General features: G+C 51.5%; 2 protein-coding genes and 1 long non-coding RNA gene across 3 annotated transcripts; all 3 read left to right on the forward strand.

The window, feature by feature from the left end:
- Positions 1-1,536, forward strand: LOC120707553. Its single transcript, XM_039992471.1, has one exon. It carries the CDS (start codon positions 90-92, stop codon positions 918-920), a length of 831 nt encoding a protein of 276 aa, XP_039848405.1. The 5' UTR covers positions 1-89; the 3' UTR covers positions 921-1,536.
- Positions 1,537-5,099: 3,563 nt separating this feature from the next.
- On the forward strand, positions 5,100-5,882 carry LOC120709951. Its single transcript, XR_005689787.1, has 2 exons — positions 5,100-5,426; positions 5,557-5,882. It is a non-coding gene; the product is annotated as an uncharacterized LOC120709951 (long non-coding RNA).
- Positions 5,883-6,633: 751 nt separating this feature from the next.
- LOC120709950 (carbonic anhydrase, chloroplastic-like) lies at positions 6,634-18,243 on the forward strand. The gene is made up of 13 exons (XM_039995567.1): positions 6,634-7,489; positions 10,543-10,604; positions 10,738-10,786; positions 13,144-13,260; positions 13,373-13,512; positions 13,618-13,723; positions 13,842-13,967; positions 15,977-16,044; positions 16,137-16,185; positions 16,985-17,101; positions 17,198-17,337; positions 17,466-17,571; positions 17,833-18,243. Exons 1-13 carry the CDS (start codon positions 7,307-7,309, stop codon positions 17,965-17,967), a joined length of 1,398 nt encoding a protein of 465 aa, XP_039851501.1. The 5' UTR covers positions 6,634-7,306; the 3' UTR covers positions 17,968-18,243.
- The last annotated feature ends 524 nt before the right edge of the window (positions 18,244-18,767 follow it).

Below are 18,767 nucleotides of genomic sequence, written 5' to 3' on the forward strand. Positions count from 1 at the left end.
CCCACCTCCCCAACCAACTAGCAGTTGCTTCCCTTCTCCATCTCTCCCCCCAATCAGTCGCCAAGAAATCGAGCAGCACAAGCGCCAACATGTTTATTTCAAAAAGGAGTACGACGAGCAAGCGAGGCATGGAGGACAGGCCGGCTGGCCGCCGCCCCGAGATCGCCGCCGAGCTCCCGGTCCCCAGAGAGGACGGCGGGTCAGCGGCGTCCGACGACGAGGAATCCGACGGCGAGTTCGAGTTCCCCTCCGTGAGCCGGGAGCCCGCGGCGGGCGGGGGCGCGGCGGCGGACGAGCTCTTCGCGGGGGGCCGCGTCCGCGCCTTCTACCCGGTGTTCGGCCGCGTCCTGGACGACGAGCCCGCGCCGGCGGCGGCGCCGAGGGCACCGCTGGGGCGGCTGTTCCAGCTCGAGCAGGCGCGGACCTCCTCCGTCGCGTCCACGTCCTCCACCTCGTCGTCCCTGTCCTCGGCGTCGGCGGACCTCGACGCCGCGGCCCCGGACAGCTACTGCCTCTGGACGCCAGGGTCGTCGCCGGCGTCCTCGCCCTCGCGGCCGCCGCGGAAGAGCAGGTCCACGGGCTCCGTCGCGCGGTGGCGCCGCATCGGGGACCTCGTCGCCGGCCGCAGCCGCAGCGACGGCAAGCAGAAGTTCCTCTTCCTCTCCGCGCCGCCGTCCCCGGCCAGGGACATGGACGGGGACCACTCCCCCGCCGCCGCCGGCTCCAAGCCGAAGCCGCCCCCGCCGAAAGGGAGCAGAGCCACGGCCGCCTGCGCCACCGAGCTCGACGCGGGGCGCCGGATGTCGTACAGCGGCGGCGCCAAGGCGTCCCCCGGCGGGCGGCGCACGTTCCTGCCGTACCGGCAGGACCTCATCGTCATGGGGCTGTTCGCCAACGCGCACGGGCCGCTCAGCCGGTAGCCGGAGCCCGCACCCGTTCTGAGCCCCCACCGACGCGACGAGCAGCCACCGCCGTGGGCGACCCGTTCCAAACAGGGAGATTTTCGAGTCTGAATTCGGGGATTTGAAATTTAAGACCATTTTGACCTGGAGGATCCCCTGCAAACCCGCTTTGGGGAGATTAGTACTAGTACTCCGTGTGGGGTTTAAAGCCAAGTCAAAAGGACGGGGTGCGAAGTCAGACAAAGCAGGGGAAATGCGGGCCTTCCTTTTCGGATTCGGCGCGGAAATGAGGGTCCCAAGTCGGTGGCAACCACTTCCGATTTGTGAAGTTGGCAGGCGAGTACTGCAACTGCAACTACGGAGAAATTGAAAAAAAAAATGCATGTGGTTGTTTGTATATGTGACTTTGTACATACTACGTATTAGGCTATTAGCGAAGTAGGTGGATATAATTTGCGAGGAATTCGCCTTTCCTTGTTTGCAATCTACCATTTTCTTTATTTTCTGTGTCTTTCGGTGGCATCTAATTTTCTAGCCACTGCCCACTGGTGAGACGCAATCATTGAGTTACGAATCTCAATGCGTGATCCAACTGCTCTTTTTCTTAAAAAAGAAAGGAGTGTTCCAACAGTAAGCGAAAATGTCTGAAGCTTCGTTCAAAAAGAAAATGTCTGAAGCTTTACTCATTTTCAGGCAGCAATATTAACTTTGAAATGATGAGGCGCTGACCTAGTAAGGACCTCATCCTCTGAGGTTCTTCAAAAAATTACCTGAGGTAGAAATTTTCAGCGCCTGCAAGTCTTCAAAAAATTACCTTATGTTCAAAAATTTGATGTGACGGATATTGTAGAAATTTTTCTGAAAACTAAACAGGGCCTGAGGTAGTTGTTTGCTGCTAGGGGTAAAAGAGTCATTTCATATGAGTTTTAACACCGTTACCTTGTTAAACTAATGGAAGGACCAAGAAACAAAACAAATTTCGATTTGTGGCCAGATAGCAAAGTTCAAATGAAAAGGGGCCAAGAAACTAAGCTTAACTCTTTTTAGGGTCAAGAAATCAATTTACTCAAAAAATTTCCCGCATCACTCCACATCATCCGGCGTTAGACATTGTGTTTCTGCATCACTCCACATCACTCCGGATCTGGCATGGTGGCAATTGTTCCCTGCTCCCGACAGCCATCCCAAACACGACTGCAATTTCGCAACGACGAGCCGGGCGCAGCAGCGCCAGCGAGATCGGCGAGCGATCCGGCCACGCCCTATGGATTCTAGAACACGCCCCACGCCCGTGATTCTAGGCTCCCGGATCGCGCCTTCCTTGACCGAGCAAGTTGCCCGGAGGCAGGGGTGTGGGGAGCGCGACCGTCTAGAAGAACGTCAATGCGTTGCCGGCGCAGCCCCACGTGCTAACAAGTACCCTGCTCTCGGGTCTTGATCGCGCCATTAGCCAGCCCGCGAAGCTCGCCGCGCGCAAGCTGGCTCGCAGCCCGGCGAACCTGCTCCTACTATCCAACTGCACAAGCAGAACTTGCCCCTGGGTTTGTGTTTGGTGGTGTCGGATGCAGGTCAGGCGTCGTCGTGGTCGTGCAGGAACTCCAGAACGACGGAAAGGGCGCGCGCTAGCCGCACCAGATTTACCGTAACTTGTCAACGGAGTGCGAACGGGCGGATTGCTAGAGATCGGGGGTGACAGGAGCTCCAGTGGTTCGGTGCCTCCCTTCTCGCGCGCGTCGATCAGGTTGATCTCGCGGAACGTTCCACGGCGGGGACCTGCGCTCCACGCGTTCGCGGAGGCAGCGGCCGCGGACGGGGAACGCGTCGTGGTCTCCCGCTTTTACACCGGGACCGGAGAGTCGGGGACGGGGAGGCAGCAGCCACAGCCAAGCCCGCAAACGCGTCAGAGATCAGACATGATCGATCTGTCTTGTGTCCCGCGTCGTCGTGCCACCAGTTCCCTTCTGGTGCAGTAACCCCACTCGACAAGCATGCACGTGCGCTCGTAGTGAGAGTCAGATTTCAGACTCGCCTAACAGAAGTTCTGTGTTTCGGGTTGTTTTAGTTGAGACCACTTGACGGTAAAATACACAAGAAGTCAGCAATTAATTTTCATGGGTTAATTCTTGTATAGTTGTGTCCGACTCTCCACATCTTGACCCTTTTAGTTTAGTCGATTGGGGAAGGGCATGTGCGCTTTCACTGCATTTCTGTGTGTTCCTTGACGATGGAGCAGTCCACGACACCCTTCAAGTTGTTGCTTGTCCTGAGCTGCGTAACCTACTAACCTAACGCTAGCTGCAGGCGTACGCCCAGGCTACTCTCAGCTCTCAAGTCTGAAATCCGAGCACTGGTTGTTGGTGAAGGGAGCGGCAGTGGAGAGGAATGCCGGACAAGAGGTGACGGCGGTGGGTTCTTAATTTCTTGCTTACGTTTGTTTCGGTTGTTTACGCAGGTGACGTTAGGTAGCATCAACGTTTCAAACTGGAAGCACTCGAGCAGGCCCTGTTTACATGAACCCAAGTTACGATTTTGTCAATCTGGTTTAGACCGCTTTGGTGTTGAACTTAACTGTATTGGGCTCATGGGCTGCAACTGCAATAGGCCTTCACTGCGTTGGCTATACTCACGAAAACAAAATGGAACATGAGTGGAAATTCTGTAGACTGATGCACATCAGCGTGACAGTGTCCTTTTCGCAGTTACACACTTTTTTTAGATCACACAGTACAACTCCGACACTCACAACGCAGTTACACAATTGCACGTGGCAAAATCTTGCGGTTACTGTACTGTTTAGGCCTATTCTTGCTTCTGCCCTCCCTTTTCAATTGTAATTTTTCTAGATCAATTGTTTAGAAGACCTTCACCTCAAAACTTTTCAAAAACTTCAGAAAACAATGTTGTTAGAAATTGTAAATTTGAGAAGATTTTAAAAGTACTTGTTCACGGAATTATTTTGACAAAAGTTTTTTTTACAAACCTCCATGAACAAGTTTTTCAAGAAGCTGTGTTTTGAAGAAATCTACAAGAAGAGTTATCCTAGAATAGACATGAACATGGACCCCCCGACCCAACGAACCCGATCCGTCCCGCCCCTCAAAAATCCAACCTAAACTGACCCGACCAGTGTATGGACCAGGCTCAGGCCGAAATCACATGCTGAAATTTTTTATCCAAAAAATCCGTCCCGACCTGAAAAATTATACATAAAAAGTCATGTGTTACCCAACCACGTGCCGGGCCAAAAAAATCTGGCCGATGATGGTTGGGTCGGGCCAAGCTCGGGCCGAAGGGAAAAAACAACAGGTTTCATTTGACCCAACTCTATCGATGATCGGACCTATTCTAAAAAAAATATTTTTGAGAACTCTCCTAAAATCCATCTGAAAAGTTACATGAGAATTTATGCACTAAATCTGTGCGAATAAATTGTTACTTATTACTTTCCAAAAATGGGAATAAAAAGATTCAAGAAAGGGAAATCACTAGCATAGTTATTAGGACGAGCTGGATAAACAGAACCAGATTCCTCTTCGGTCTATTTGAAATAAAAGACTAGTGCTCATCCAAACATGACGTATAATCTGGTTAAACTTTTTTTTTTGGCCAAAATCACCCGGTTTACATGGAAGCCCTTCGCTTCCGTTCAGGTTCTACCTCTTGGTCACAATTTCACAATTCGATTTTTGCTGTACTCGCTAAGCCTATCCCAATCCATCGTCAGCACCGCCGGAATCTTGGCACCAGAGTACGGACACAAAGAAACCCCTTCGCGAGGGAGGTGAAGCCGTGAAGGTGGAATGAGCAGGCGGGGGGAATCGGTTTCCCGAACAAAAGGAAAAGCCTGGCAGCAAGGTGGTCTATCACGGGCCCAGTAACTAGTGAAGTAGCGAGCCCAACACTATTATGTAGCGAGCGGACACGCTGTGCAATCAACGCGATACCGTGAGGCATCTTCACAGTACGTGCGTACATGAAGAAATGGACAAGTGGAATTCGAAGCGAGCAGATTATGATTCGATATCTGGACGCCAACGCAAAGCTGACCGCTCGACCGCTAGCTGCAGGGCGCATGCATGACAACACCAATTCTGTAGCGTTCCCTTTTTCCTCGGTCTTCTTGTCCTAGTCGGGCGCTGTCCGGACCTGCACACCAAGCTACCCTGTGTCTGCTGTGTCGCCAAAGTGAGCACATCCTTATAGCCCTGCCGAGGCCGGCCCGAGCCAGTAGTGTCAACCCTTCCACGTACATGCGCGCCGCCGGTTCGCTCGCCTCCGCGCGCCAGGCAGGGCAGCGCATAAGTAATGGCCCGTCCGTGCGCAAGCTCTCGGCGCAGGATGGAGCTTCAGCTCCGTGCTCAACTCGGCAGCATCGCCGTGGCTCGTGGCTAGCTGCGTGCGGTCACCGTAGTTGGATCGACCGCGCGCGTGTGCATGGAGCAGCTAGCCACGCTTCCGCGTGAGCTTGGGCTCGGCCGGAGTCCCTGCAACTCTGCAAGAAACTGACGGCGGGCATGGAGAAAGGTAAATTTACAACTTGAGTTCATTCTAGTACGCTGCTCACTACTTCTTCTTCTCTCACTTTCTCTCTCCAATAGTCGTAGCTGTAGCAAGAGAGTGGCACTGTTGTATATATTCCTGTAAAAAATTTCAGCATATGCGTCTGCACCCCCCATTTCGAGATAGTTTCTTCACGGCTTAAGCCCCTGTCCAGTTGTCTGTCAAAGTCAAACTTGAGGTTAGCAGAGCACCTTGTGTCAGCCACCTTCTCCTTGTGTGAATGGGGACTACGGATAAGCCCCTGATCCACGAATGCGGACTACGGATGCGGCGCGAAGATCACCGGTTCAAAATTCCCCAAAATTGAACTGGACATGAAACTCACACGAATGTTATTCGGAGGAAGAAACAGTTGTCAACTCTGAAGCCATGTAATCTGCCATTGTTTTCTCAAGTCGAAGGTTGGAATTTTATTGATTATGGTAGGAAACCGTTTACATCAAAGAATACTGGAGGAGAGCCAAGCCAAACATGTCGGCCAAGACCAAAGCGTACAAGCGGCGCTTATGAGGCCTCTCTATTGGATTTTCCTTACCTTCATGTGCACATGACACAATCAAAAGATGTTGTGTTGACCACATGTTTGTCCTGAAAGATCATAGTATAAGGACATCCGATGATTTCCTGAACATTCTTTGTGACTCTTAGACAACCCGAATTAACAGTCATTTTCCTACTGCTGATCTCTCCCTCTACTGCATATGCAGTTCTGCAAAGTTGTCTTACCAGGCTGCTCTACAGGGGCGCATGGGAGCCTGGGCCTAAAATTCAGCACGGGCCAGGCTGCCGGGAAACAAACTGAACAAGAATGGGCCGTCGCAGGCTTCATGCGGCGCACATCCAGCTCGATGGGCCGAAAGCTAAACTCCTGCCTTCCCCGACGGAAGGGCCACCAGAAAGAAGTTCACTACCGCTATGCTGCCAAGCTCCGTCACTAACAGTATCCTCCAGCAGGCCCCCTGAGCTCAATCAACACAAGTCTCTGAAGCCAGGAGCTAGTATCGCTGATCGGTGAGTAATGGTGTTCACATCTTTTCTTCTTCTTCTTCTTCTTCTTCTTCTTCTTCTTCTTCTTCTTCTTCTTCTTCTTCTTCTTCTTCTTCTTCTTCTTCTTCTTCTTCTTCTTTTCTTTTAGAGAGAAAACTTATGAGTTAGTTCTCCACCAGACAACTAACGACGTCTCGCCAACGTGTCTCAACCTCCATCACGTGCTGCCTGCCATGCCACTCCAACCAAGATCACGCGCTCAGTCCCACTGACATCACCTAATAACCACCGAACCACCCATTCCGCCCCCGGTAATTAATGAGCTGATGCAGCCACACCATCCATAATTCCGACGGATCGCGCCAAGCCAAGAGAACCCCCGTCACACGCGTGGCGCCCCGCCAGCAGCAGCCCGCACCGGCCCAACGCAGCACCACCCAATGATCCAACCACATCCACATCCAGCAGCGGCAGCCAGCGATCCAGCCCCCGTCCGTCGTCCACAGCCGCGCAGCAGCGGCCGTTTCCCCGGCGCCGCGCGTCGGGCCGAAGGGGCCCTTCGTTTTCGCGTGTCCGTTCCCCGGCCCGCGGTCGTGTGGCCCGGGGCGCGGGCGCGCCCGCCCGCCACACGGTGGCCGCGGCGCGTTATCCCTTTGCCCTATCCCCTCCGTCGTGAGGCCGGGTGGCGCGCGGCTGGCGGATGAGGCGCCGAGTGGCCCGGATCCACCGGCCCAGCCGGGCCGCACGCCGGCGCCGCTCGCGTGTCGCCGGGCGTTGTCGGCACGCGGGCGCGGCGCAGCTATTTCTTGGGGGCGCGCGCCGCAGGGAAGGCGGCACCAAGGGAGCAGCACCCGCGCATGTTTACCTGCTTCGCCGGGCGCGCCTCCTCCACCGCATCGAGCATCGTCGCCAGCAGCCTCGCCGCCCCCGCCCCCGCCCCCGCCCCCGCGCCGTCGCCCAAGCCCCGCAGCCCCGCCTCCGCCGCCCGCCGCAGGCTCATCATGAGCAAGCCCGTCTTCGCCGCCCACAGCGCCGTCGCGGTACGTGCGCACGCACGCATTGCATTGCACTGTATTGCATGGGTCACCGCCGCACGCCGCACCGAGCACACTGTGTTACTGTGTACTCGTATTACCTCTGCATGCATGCATCCATATGTCTATGCCCACACCACACTGCTTCCATCTCCTTTCAGTAACTAACGAGTTGGCACATGCACGTGTGCTTTCCCCTTGCTATTTCTGACTCTCCGAACGGAATGCACCACAGCAAAAGCAAAAGCAAAAGAAAAAGAAAAACCTTACTGATGATGCACTCTTCCAACCCTGCCACACAAACACACTTGCATGTCAACGACGTATGACATTGCCCTCAATAGCATTATATTAAAAAAAACAAAACCCTACGTGTCCCGGCCCCTAATAAGAACATGGAGGCGCCGCACTGTTCCATTGCTCCAAGGGCTAATGACAAGGCCAAGTCCGCAAACGCGGCAGACCATAACCTTACCCCTTTTTTTTTGAAAGATATCCTTATAGCCTTACCTTATCTCGTCCATTATTTCTTTTATTTTGGACCAAGACCAATCATTGCATAGTAGTATACTACTAGAGGCTAGAGCAGGGTCAGATTGGTGCTGCTACTAATTCAATAATAATTTTTCCCATCCGTTATTAGTAGCAACATGCATGTCAACTACCTGCAATAGAATATTCGTTAAGGGAGGGGTTTCCAAAGAGGTGGCCAATGATAGTGCTAGTTTAAAGGCAACAACTAGCAGATGCTTTCGATAGGATAGATTAGCTAGTGTACAGTAGAATTCCCCAAAAAGCCTCTAGTGCGAGAAGAAGAAAAAGTTGCAAGTACACTTGCTTAGCGACGTCAAGCGTGGCTTTTCCCTAATACTATATATGAAAAAAGCGATAAGGTGGAGTAGCCATAGACTCTCCTTGCATGATAGCTAACCGCACAAATTAGACGAAGGTGTATATATGTTAATTATAAGAGGTACCAGCGCCCATCCATCTCTTGGCTTTCCAGTTCCGTTTGGTCCGTAACGCATCCTGTAATCCAGTAACCGACCACCAGTCGATTAAGCCATGGTGCCCGTCAACCTCAGCCTTTTTCTCTCTAACGCCCATGAATAATTCCCGCTTTTGGTCACTGTTGAGCTTATTTTTCCCCCTTCCAGAGCAACAAAGCACGAGATTACTACCTACTAGCTTACAACTTCCAAAAAATACAACTTCAATACATACTGAAGTACTAAAAACTAGGAAAAGGAAAAAAGGTTACGGTTCTTGCGTTGCTCTGCGGTAAACTAACTGGTAACCAGATTTGTCAGCGCGCTGGCTAGTACGAGGAGCCTAGATTTTCGTTGCTACTGCACGTCACCACGCTGATGCGATGCGCACAGCTTTGACATCGATCGCACCGCGACTTTTGTGGCCGGCGGTGCGGTGCAGAAACCTGTAGCTGACATTAGATACGCACTAAGATTTGCGACATGGACAAACAGTAAAAGGAGCCCCGCCAATAAGAGGAGAGAGGTCGCTTGGTTTGGTTGGATGGTTGGACAAGCAACCGTTCCATATGCCCAGAACATTATTTAAAAAAAATTTCATGATTAGTGCTAGCGATTCCTCATGGTAGTGGCTAGACGGGCATGATGGTCGACCGGCAATTAAGAGGGGGGCATCGATCAGGGGGTCAAGCTCTCGATGAGCTGACCTCGACGGCATGCAGGAGCCTCCAATAGTTTAGGAGGTGACGAGGCGCTGGATGGCCCGGGTCTGTCTGTGGCCCCGGCGGTTGCGAAGGGAGTAGTTTAGTTTAGGCGCGCCGATTAAGGAAGGTTGGATCCCAAGGCCCGCCGTGCCATTGGGGGCCGCCCCCATCGTCCGGGCGATGGGTTGGTTCCCATTGCCACGAGCTACAAGAAACGACCTCGCCGATGCGGCAGATCTGGACGAGGGACGAGTGGCCTTCGAGATTCCTTGGATCTGGGAATAACCCCCCTCCGGGGAAACGTTTCTCGATCGGGTTGTGGTGGTGGTGGTGGTGGTGGGCATTGGGGAGGCAGGCGGAGCAGCAAAACGGACAGGCGCAACCTGGCCTGGGCCGGCGGCAGATGGCCAGACCTGTGCTTTCGCTGTCCGTACCCGCGGTGCCTCGCGGATCGTCGGTAAATGGTGGCATGGTCAAGGTCGGCTGGTCCTTCCAGCCTTGGCCTCAGCAGCTAGCTGACGCCGACCCGTTTACTTCCGGACGCATCTTCTGAGCTACGCTTCGGGCTGTCCGAACTTTTCCGTGTACCAAAGGACTTTTTTCAATAAAAAAAACTCCTTCAAGAGCACCTGGGTTTAATCGGCTGAACTCAAAAGCAGAGAGGTTCTCTTGCCATTCCGACTACAGAAACCGCCCGTCCACAGAAACCGCCCGTCCACAGAAACCGCACTCACCCACTGCAACGTACTAGTACGTACTAGTAGTATTTGATTTTCTCCTCTCTCTCGCTCACTTCATTACTCCACGTGTCATGTTGCTAGTAAACCGCCGAACGAGAAGCTGAAAAGTCAGACGAGAGAGAAGCCAACTACTCCTAGTAGCATCCGCCCGGCGATAAAAAGAAGATGAGCGGGTGCCTTTGCCTCCCCTGCTATCAAAAGAAGGAGGCCGTCCCCGCGGCGGCAGCGAAGCCGTCCATACATTCCCCAGCCTCGTCACTCGTACAGAACAAGAAGCCCACCCAACCTCCACCTCCTCCCTCCAAGGTCCGTTCCCCTTCCCGTCCCGTCCCCCCCCCCCCCCCCCCCCCCCCATCCCTCCCTCCTTCCTCCCACAGTAATCTCCGTCTTCCTTTCCTCTCCTGCCCCCATCACTCAGTAGCACAGCTTCTTTTCTTCCTCGTGCTGCAGCAAAGCAGATCCCTGCATCCCCTTTAGATCACCTTTGTGCATGCTTTCTTGCGGCAAGGAGGCACCCCCGCTCTTGTCCCCTCTGTCTCTCATACTGCATCAAGAGCGCCCAGTTTGGTTTGGTCCTTTTTGGGGACGCCGATCGAGCTGACGGTTTCTGGTCTTTTCTGTTGCAGGGCATGGACGCCGTCGAGCGCTTGAAGAGCGGGTTCGAGCAGTTCAAGACCCAGGTCTATGAGTAAGTCGTCCGCACTCCACTCGAATACTCGATGCAGCACCCGCCGGCGTCCGATTCCAGTTCACACGGCGCCTGATTCCTTTGGGGAATTTTCGGGAGCTCCGACTGACACTGGATTTCCTCTCTTCTGCAGCAAGAAGCCGGAGCTGTTCGAGCCGCTCAAGGCCGGCCAATCCCCCAGGGTATGTTCTCCTCCCATCCCATCCCATCAGTCCCTCACCTTTGCAGACTGCTATGACTTTTGTCTGCATCCACTCCGACCCGGCCGGCCGGCCGGATCCTCGTCACAATTCATGGGAAGCTTAATTTAGGCAAACCGCGTTCAGGGGCTCGGGGTTTCCGTGGGGGGGTCCGGGCAACGCCTGGCGTTTTGCTGGGCCACAGATTTGGTAGGACTTGCTGGTTCCCCATCCGTCCGTCCTGGTACAGGAAGCCAAGTCAGAACAGTGTCGCTAGTCGGTACTACCAGCAAGTTCGTGCGTGCTGGTCACCACAATCCCTGCATTCCCGTTTGCATCTGCTGCCCCTGCCATTCCGTTACTGTTCCATTTGTCATCCCTCTGGGCGTAGGTGTTGTGCACGCAGCATTTGCACCGGGACCAAGGTCAAAGCTGCGGATAGACAAAACAAAGGGGACACAGCTTGTCCTAATTGCGCGACTTAAGACTGATGGGGACAGCTTGTCGCCATTAGCGGCCAGTTGGCCCGTGATCAGTTTGGGGCAGAATCAGTTGGCCTTTTGGCAAAGATCAAGTGTAGTTTGGAGCAGAATCGAAACTTTTTTTTTTTTAAAAAAAGAGGGAAATCTGAAACTGAAACTGTACAGAAATGGTAGTGGATAGCTCCCACCGGCCACTAACATGGGCGGCGCGAGTGCCTTCCCATGTGCAAGCCGTATTGGCTTGTATATGTAAACTGCTGAGACGTCGCCGTCCCTATATAGGCTCACTTTTCTGGATATACTATATATATATATAAATCCTACTTCAATTCCTTCTCGTTCCTAGTATTACCTGGTGGCAGAATCTCGCAAGTACAGAGTTTTATTGATTTCTTTTTGGGGTTCCAGGCTGGCATCGATCCCATGCGCCAATTTTACTCCACTCCTTGCAGCATGCTGTAGCTTGTCTGGTTCCGGGCCCCAAGTAGTCCGCTAATTTTCTTTGAAAAACAGCGGTCCAATTTGGCTGCTTAATCGGTCCGTGGGAAACAAAAGAAACTACCCCACTAGTAGCCGTGTTGAATCCCAAAGAATTTTCCTGCATCTTTCTATGGTCTGATCCATCATATCATCATTACATTCGAACGCTGCACAATATACGTGCCATATATACACCAAAAGGAGACGTGGGGATAGCAGCATGCCATCATTCCACGGCTCAACGTGTGGTCCAGCCATGATCGAGCACAAGGCCCTACCATGCATCAACCTGTCCTGTTGAACAATGGTCCCTCACGGAATTCTTCTCCTTGATGATCAGCATAACCAGTGCATAGCTAGAGGAGGAGTGGTTGGTTTGGACGTGTCCTCTCCTCCCCAGCCGGACCCGTGCAAAAGTTAGGCGCATAAATGTTGGCCGGGGCCTGTAGCTTTAGCATAGCATAGTCTACTCGCATCCATATATATCTATCTCGCTTGGCCATGCGTGCTTATCCTTGAAATATGCTCATACTATCAGCATAGTAGTATATGCCATTGCTGAAGATATCTGATTGCATTACGCTACGCGTCGTAGTCGTAATCGCCTTTTTTAACCTCGACCCCCTTTTACAAATCCCGGCCTCCATGCCAGCGGGCAGCGGCGCGAGCGCTTATGCAAGCGCCGGACACAAGGTTCCCTTTTCCTATATACCCTCTTGGTGTCCGGCCGGCCGTCCATGCCGATTGCTGTCGTAATGGGAACAAAGTAGTGCATGATCCTCACGCACTAAAGTAGAGTAGCCCATTAGCTTAATCCGCAGTGCCGATGCCTGCCGGATTTGGCAGTTTGGCTCTCGGCTTTTGCCTTCGAATCCTTCTGGGTTCATGCATACGGGTCTGGCATTGGCGTCCAACCTGCCCAGAAATATTCGTCCTTGCCTGCCGGTAATGGCAGCACGCTACTAGTGTTTCTTGCCCGTTGGTCGCCACCCAGGGGCAGGGGGCCATAGCAAAACCTGCGCAGAGCATCCTTGCCGCCGATCCCAGCGGGGAACCTTCCTGCAGCTTGCTGGCTTCCTCGCCGATGGCGACGGGGCGAGGGCTCCGGGCCTCCGGTGGTAAAAAAAGTGGCAGCCTTTTTCGAGCGCCGGGGCACTTGCTTGCACGCAAATCCACAAGAGCCACCAGAATCGTGTACTCCACCGATCGGCGTCACCGATCTGCCTACCTGCTTATCGATAAGAGCCGTGTGGGCCTGTGGGGACGACGTGAAATGTTCAGCAACGATCACACTAATTTCGCGTGTTCTTTTCGCTGACCTGACACTGATCTTCCCCGCTTTTTGTTAATGATTCTATTCTAATAATTTTCCCTTTTTGCTAATGCTACGTGCCGCAGTACATGGTTTTCGCCTGCGCCGACTCCCGCTGCTGCCCGTCGGTGACCCTGGGCCTGCAGCCCGGCGAGGCCTTCACCATGCGCAACATCGCCGCCATGGTCCCGCCCTACGACAAGGTACGCATGCCGGCTGGCTGGCTCGTGGACGTCTTCCCTAGCTCCGGCAGGCGACCTTTCTTTGCTTTGCCGGCGTGCATTGACTCTGTTGCTTTCATTTCGCGAACTGCAGAACAAGTACGCCGGCATCGGGGCCGCCATCGAGTACGCCGTCTGCGCGCTCAAGGTGGAGGTCCTCACCGTCATTGGCCACAGCCGCTGCGGTGGCATCAAGGCGCTCCTCTCCCTCCAGGACGGCGCAGCCGACACCTTGTAAGTCACGGTGAAACAAAAGTTTCAGATCACCTACCTGCTACCCCCTGCAGCATCATGCCTTTGACCCGAGGATGTTCTTTGTTTGTTTGGCGATGTGCCCAGCCACTTCGTCGAGGACTGGGTCAGGATCGGCTTCCAGGCCAAGAAGAAGGTGCTGAAAGAGCACCCCCATGCTCCGTTCGATGACCAGTGCTCCATCTTGGAGAAGGTACGCAAGAGCTACGATTCGATTGCCATGGCGGTCTTTAATTACCTGCCCATACGCACAGTAGCAGTGTTTGATCTCATGAATATCAAACTGGTTTGCTCATGAGAGAATCCTGCAGGAGGCCGTGAACGTGTCCCTCTACAACCTCTTGACCTACCCCTGGGTCAAGGAAGGTGTGGAGAACGGGACCCTCAAGCTGGTCGGCGCACGCTACGACTTCGTGAACGGTGTGTTCGACACATGGGTGAAATAAGCCACCAACTCCTACATCATCAAATACATACATAGTACTTGCATACCGATATGCACCTCATCGATGTGAATCCGTGGAGTACTTACTGCCTATTTCGACCGCTTCGAACCGGATCGTCCTATGCTGTAATAAGCAATAGCATTTTCTACTGCTTTACTTCCTAAGGTGGAGCTTATATATATGTAATATATGGTGCGTAATTTGACCGCTTTTGTGGTCAAGAGACATCAGCTGTATAAGCCTTTTTCATAATATTATCATGCAGTATCTTTTTACTACCTCTCTTGATGTCCCTTTTCTCTTTCCCTGAAATGCGCTGGTGCTACTATTATTATGTGAGACCTGAATGATTTTGTACTGTAAGTCCATTTTCACGAAAAAGATTAAGAAAGTTAACCCCTAAACTTTCTGAAAATCTAACAGAGGGGGCGTCTTTATGCCTAGTATGTGCTTATGTGTGCTATGGTGCATGCTAATACGCTAGAAAAATCAACCGTAATAATCCACCATGGACCACACGCTTTAAACCAGAAGTAAAGTTTCGTTGCCTGCTCTCTGTTCCTTCCAGTAGATCTCTAAGTGGTCGCTCATGTTCTTTTTGTCTCCGCTTTTTCCCCCTCTCCAATACAACAGAGATATGTACCTTTGTTTTTTTTTAGAAAAGGGAGATGTTCCTTAGTATTAATATGAGATTAGTTAGTTTCGTTACAATATTTTCTTGGTTTTACGCTTCATGGACATGCATAAAAAGTAGCCCATCGCTGCCATTGTATTATAGAAATAATCTAAAGTAACATCCTAAATCTATATATGAATTATCCATATGTGCTATTATTAGAAATGACCTAAAATAATCCCTAAATCTGGATTACCTACATTTATCATTATAAAAAAGTATCCCAATACACACCAATAAATGATTCTAAATTATTTATTTATATTATTCTTAACATAAAAAAGATACTAACTTAGGGTATACATGTATGATGTGTGTTACCGACTTACCATTTAGATCATGTATACATAGCTACATAGTAGGTGGTAATCTAGAATAGAGGAGCAATTGATGTCACTGATGCCAAATTTACGATATGATTTTGTTCACTAATATCGAGATAACTCTAGTACTTCGATTTTAAAAATCCATGCATTGCTATCAAGTAACAGCACCAAATGGGTTGGGAATTTTGATGACCAGTTGCGAAATTTAATTTCTTTCCTAAATTTTTAGTATATACTTAGTATGTCCTTCGAATTAATTACTAACTCGCGTCGGAGGACGGGTCCATGGATCAGTAAAGTATTTACCTCTTGGATCTTCACAACGACCCACCGCGCACCCTCCGTCCTCTCCGGCGGCTCCGCGCCAAACGGCAGGCCGGCACGCGTCGTGAGCCGTGTCCAGCGCGGCGTTCAGCCCATCCGGCTCCAGCCCCCATCGTCCTCCCCGTTTCCGGTACCCCAGCCCCGGCGGCACGCCTGCCCGGCCAGCCGGAGGTCAAGGCGAAGGCGGCCGGCCTGCAGGATGGACCTTTGGAAGCTCGGTGGGTTAGTGGTTTATTACCTGGTCTGTCCGGGATGACACGTCTTTCTGGACTGGTTCGCCGTTCCCCGCGTCCATCCGTCCAGCTGCACGACCGGGGAGTGGAGCGGGGGCAGGAAAAGAAGGCGAGCCGCTGCTTCCCGTGCCTCCCCCCTCCTATAAAAAAGGTCCCCCCATGGAGGCATGGACGGGGCAGCTCTACAACGAAGCAAAAGCCTTCCACAGTCTTCGTCTCAATCCTTTCACAGTTCACCCACCTGCTCTCCTCCTCTACAGCCCAAAGGTCAGCCCCCTCCTCCTCCTCTTCCATCCTCCATGCTTCAATCCATCTTCTTTACCCTTCTATAGACTCGTCACACACAATTCGCACGAAATCTGCATGACGCACCCGGTGATCTTGCTGTGGACGGACGGCGGCGCTGCTGTGTTGATGACATGATCTGTGGCTCTTGTGCAGGAGGCCATGGCGGATGCCGTCGAGCGCTTGAAGACCGGGTTCGAGCAGTTCAAGGCCGATGTCTACGAGTAAGTGATCCAAGCTGCATACTACGACTCTCTATTTTCTGAACGAGTGAGTGACCAATTGACGACCCGTCTCTCCCCCTGTCGATCGGCAGCAAGAAGCCGGAGGTGTTCGAGCCGCTCAAGGCCCACCAGTCCCCCAAGGTAAGCACTCTCTCATCATGTCGCCCGATCACGCATCATCCTTGTAGAATTCTGAATATCTTGAGGGGATCCGGGCAGCACCTGACCTAGAAACAACCGTTTTCCAGCACATCGGGAATCACGGGTCCCCATTTGCCACCAACCAACCCTGCCGTTGATCTAGCGGGCCCCTATCCGCGTTCAACGCCGCCCGCGAGCGTGTGCCCACAGCATTTGATCGAGGTCAGAGTTGACCAAATGGGGAAAAAAGAAGTTCAGAAATAGCTACCAGCATCTACAAGAACGCCACTAGATAACACGTATACATCATCTATAGATATTAGATAGACGACCATCATCCAGCAAAAAAAAAGATATTAGATAGAAATCAAATATAATATGGGTCCACACGTAACTCTTTATATATCAGATAGAAATCTGCATATCTCTGGCTCACCTGGTTTTGACACACAATCTTTCATAACCTTACTTTGGCAAGTATTTCCATAGAGATATACGGAGTAGTATTTGAAGAGTTATGTATTATTGAAATATTTTTCATGGTGGACTTAGTAACATCAGTTTTACATAGTTGATTTATACAGTTTTTAAAGGAAGACTAAGGTTCATAGTTTGAAAAATTTGGCCTAAACTAATCCTAATTAGAAATGATGTGATGGTGATGGGAGGACTATCTTGACCCTTTGGGAGGAAGTAGCCAAGCTCGGGAGAGGCTGAGAGCAATGGCTGTTAGGGTCAGAGGATCGGTAACCCTGCTGGCTGCTGCTGACTGTTCAGTGCCATTCATGGTTGTGTGCAGTACATGGTGTTCGCCTGCTCCGACTCCCGCGTGTGCCCGTCGGTGACCCTGGGCCTGCAGCCCGGCGAGGCCTTCGCCGTCCGCAACATCGCCAGCATGGTCCCACCCTACGACAAGGTACGCGCGCACGGAACACGCCTGGTAGTTCTTGCAGCAAGTCGCCGCCGCTGGCCGGCATCGTCATCGGCTCGACCGCTCACGTTCTGCTTGCAGACCCGGTACGCCGGCGTCGGGTCCGCCATCGAGTACGCCGTCTGCGCGCTCAAGGTGGAGGTCATCGTGGTCATCGGCCACAGCCGCTGCGGCGGGATCAAGGCGCTCCTCTCGCTCAAGGATGGCGAGCCCGACAAGTTGTAAGAAATCTGTCTCGAAGATTCAGACTACTGTCGTCAAAAAATTTCAGAAAGCTGTATTGACCTGTATCTTGCATCATTACTTAATGTTTGACCTGGTCTCTGCCGTCGTTTGATCGCCTGTCCAGCCACTTCGTCGAGGATTGGGTCAGGATCGGCGGCCCCGCGAAGACGAAGGTGCTGGCCGACCACGCCTCAGCCCCCTTCGAAGATCAATGCTCCGCCTTGGAAAAGGTATGCTATGAAATCGAAAACTTCTTGGGGAGGAGGGGGGGCGCGTGGCCCCCCTATGATCTGTAATGTTGCACTGAAAATTTTGAATTTAATCATGCCCATGGCTAGTTTGATTTTTTATTTGTCTATTCTTTTTGAAAAAGCTTTATACACCCCGCGCGTGAGAGTTGAACAAATATTATTAGACACATTAGCACTGTTGACCCCTCTAATAATAGAAAAAATGAATTCCCGACTATGCCTGAATACTTTACCTTGCAGGAAGCCGTCAACGTGTCCCTCGAGAACCTCAAGACCTACCCGTTCGTCAAGGAAGGGCTGGAGAAGGGGACCCTCAAGCTGGTCGGCGGTCACTACGACTTCGTCTCCGGCAAGTTCGAGACATGGGATCCATGAGCGGCCAACCAAGCTAGCTGTTAATCGTGTACGGCTACACCATATATGCTCCCGATCGATACATCTGACTGCGTGGAGCAATACTACTAATTTGCCCCTATACACACATACCGGATTGCTCTTTGTGAACTGTAATAAGCAAATACAATTTTCTGTCGAGTTCTTTTTTTTTGTAATATATGATGCATAATTTGATCGACGTGTGGCCAACAAAAGACATCATTGTAATGCTCTTTTCATTCATATTATCATGAAGAGAGAAAGAGTTTACCTTTTTATGCTACCTCTTTGTTGTTCGTCATCTTTCTGTCTCTTTCTGAAATGCTGATGGCTTTTCTCAATGCTGGTAGCGTGTTATCTTATTTATAATTAAGACAAAACATTGAAAGTGGGCTACATGTAGTTGAGAGCATAGTTGGGGGTTTTTTCCCAGTCTTTTCTTTGTCATGACGTGTTCTTGGGTGTACTAGTACTTTAAGCCCTGTTTCCTCTGGTTGTATTAGCTGCCAACATTTCATTCCTGTTGCATTGAATATTATTTGTCCTAAAATAGTATACTGTTTGTTTATTTGTTTGGAGAACATTGAAAATTAAACAACATCATACATATAGAAAATCTGGAAAAATTTAAAACGAAAGTGAAATGCAAGCCTGTTTGTCCCCCCTATGTGGTAAACTATTGCTGCAAGTTATTATTGTGAAAAAAATTGATTAAAGCAACTACCTAGCATTGTTGTGTATATTATTATCCCTGCAACCCTGTGACCGTGGAAATGTGTGTTGCTGAATGAAAGACTTTT

Source organism: Panicum virgatum, chromosome 5K (genome assembly GCF_016808335.1).
Source record: "Panicum virgatum strain AP13 chromosome 5K, P.virgatum_v5, whole genome shotgun sequence".
NCBI lineage: Eukaryota > Viridiplantae > Streptophyta > Magnoliopsida > Poales > Poaceae > Panicum > Panicum virgatum.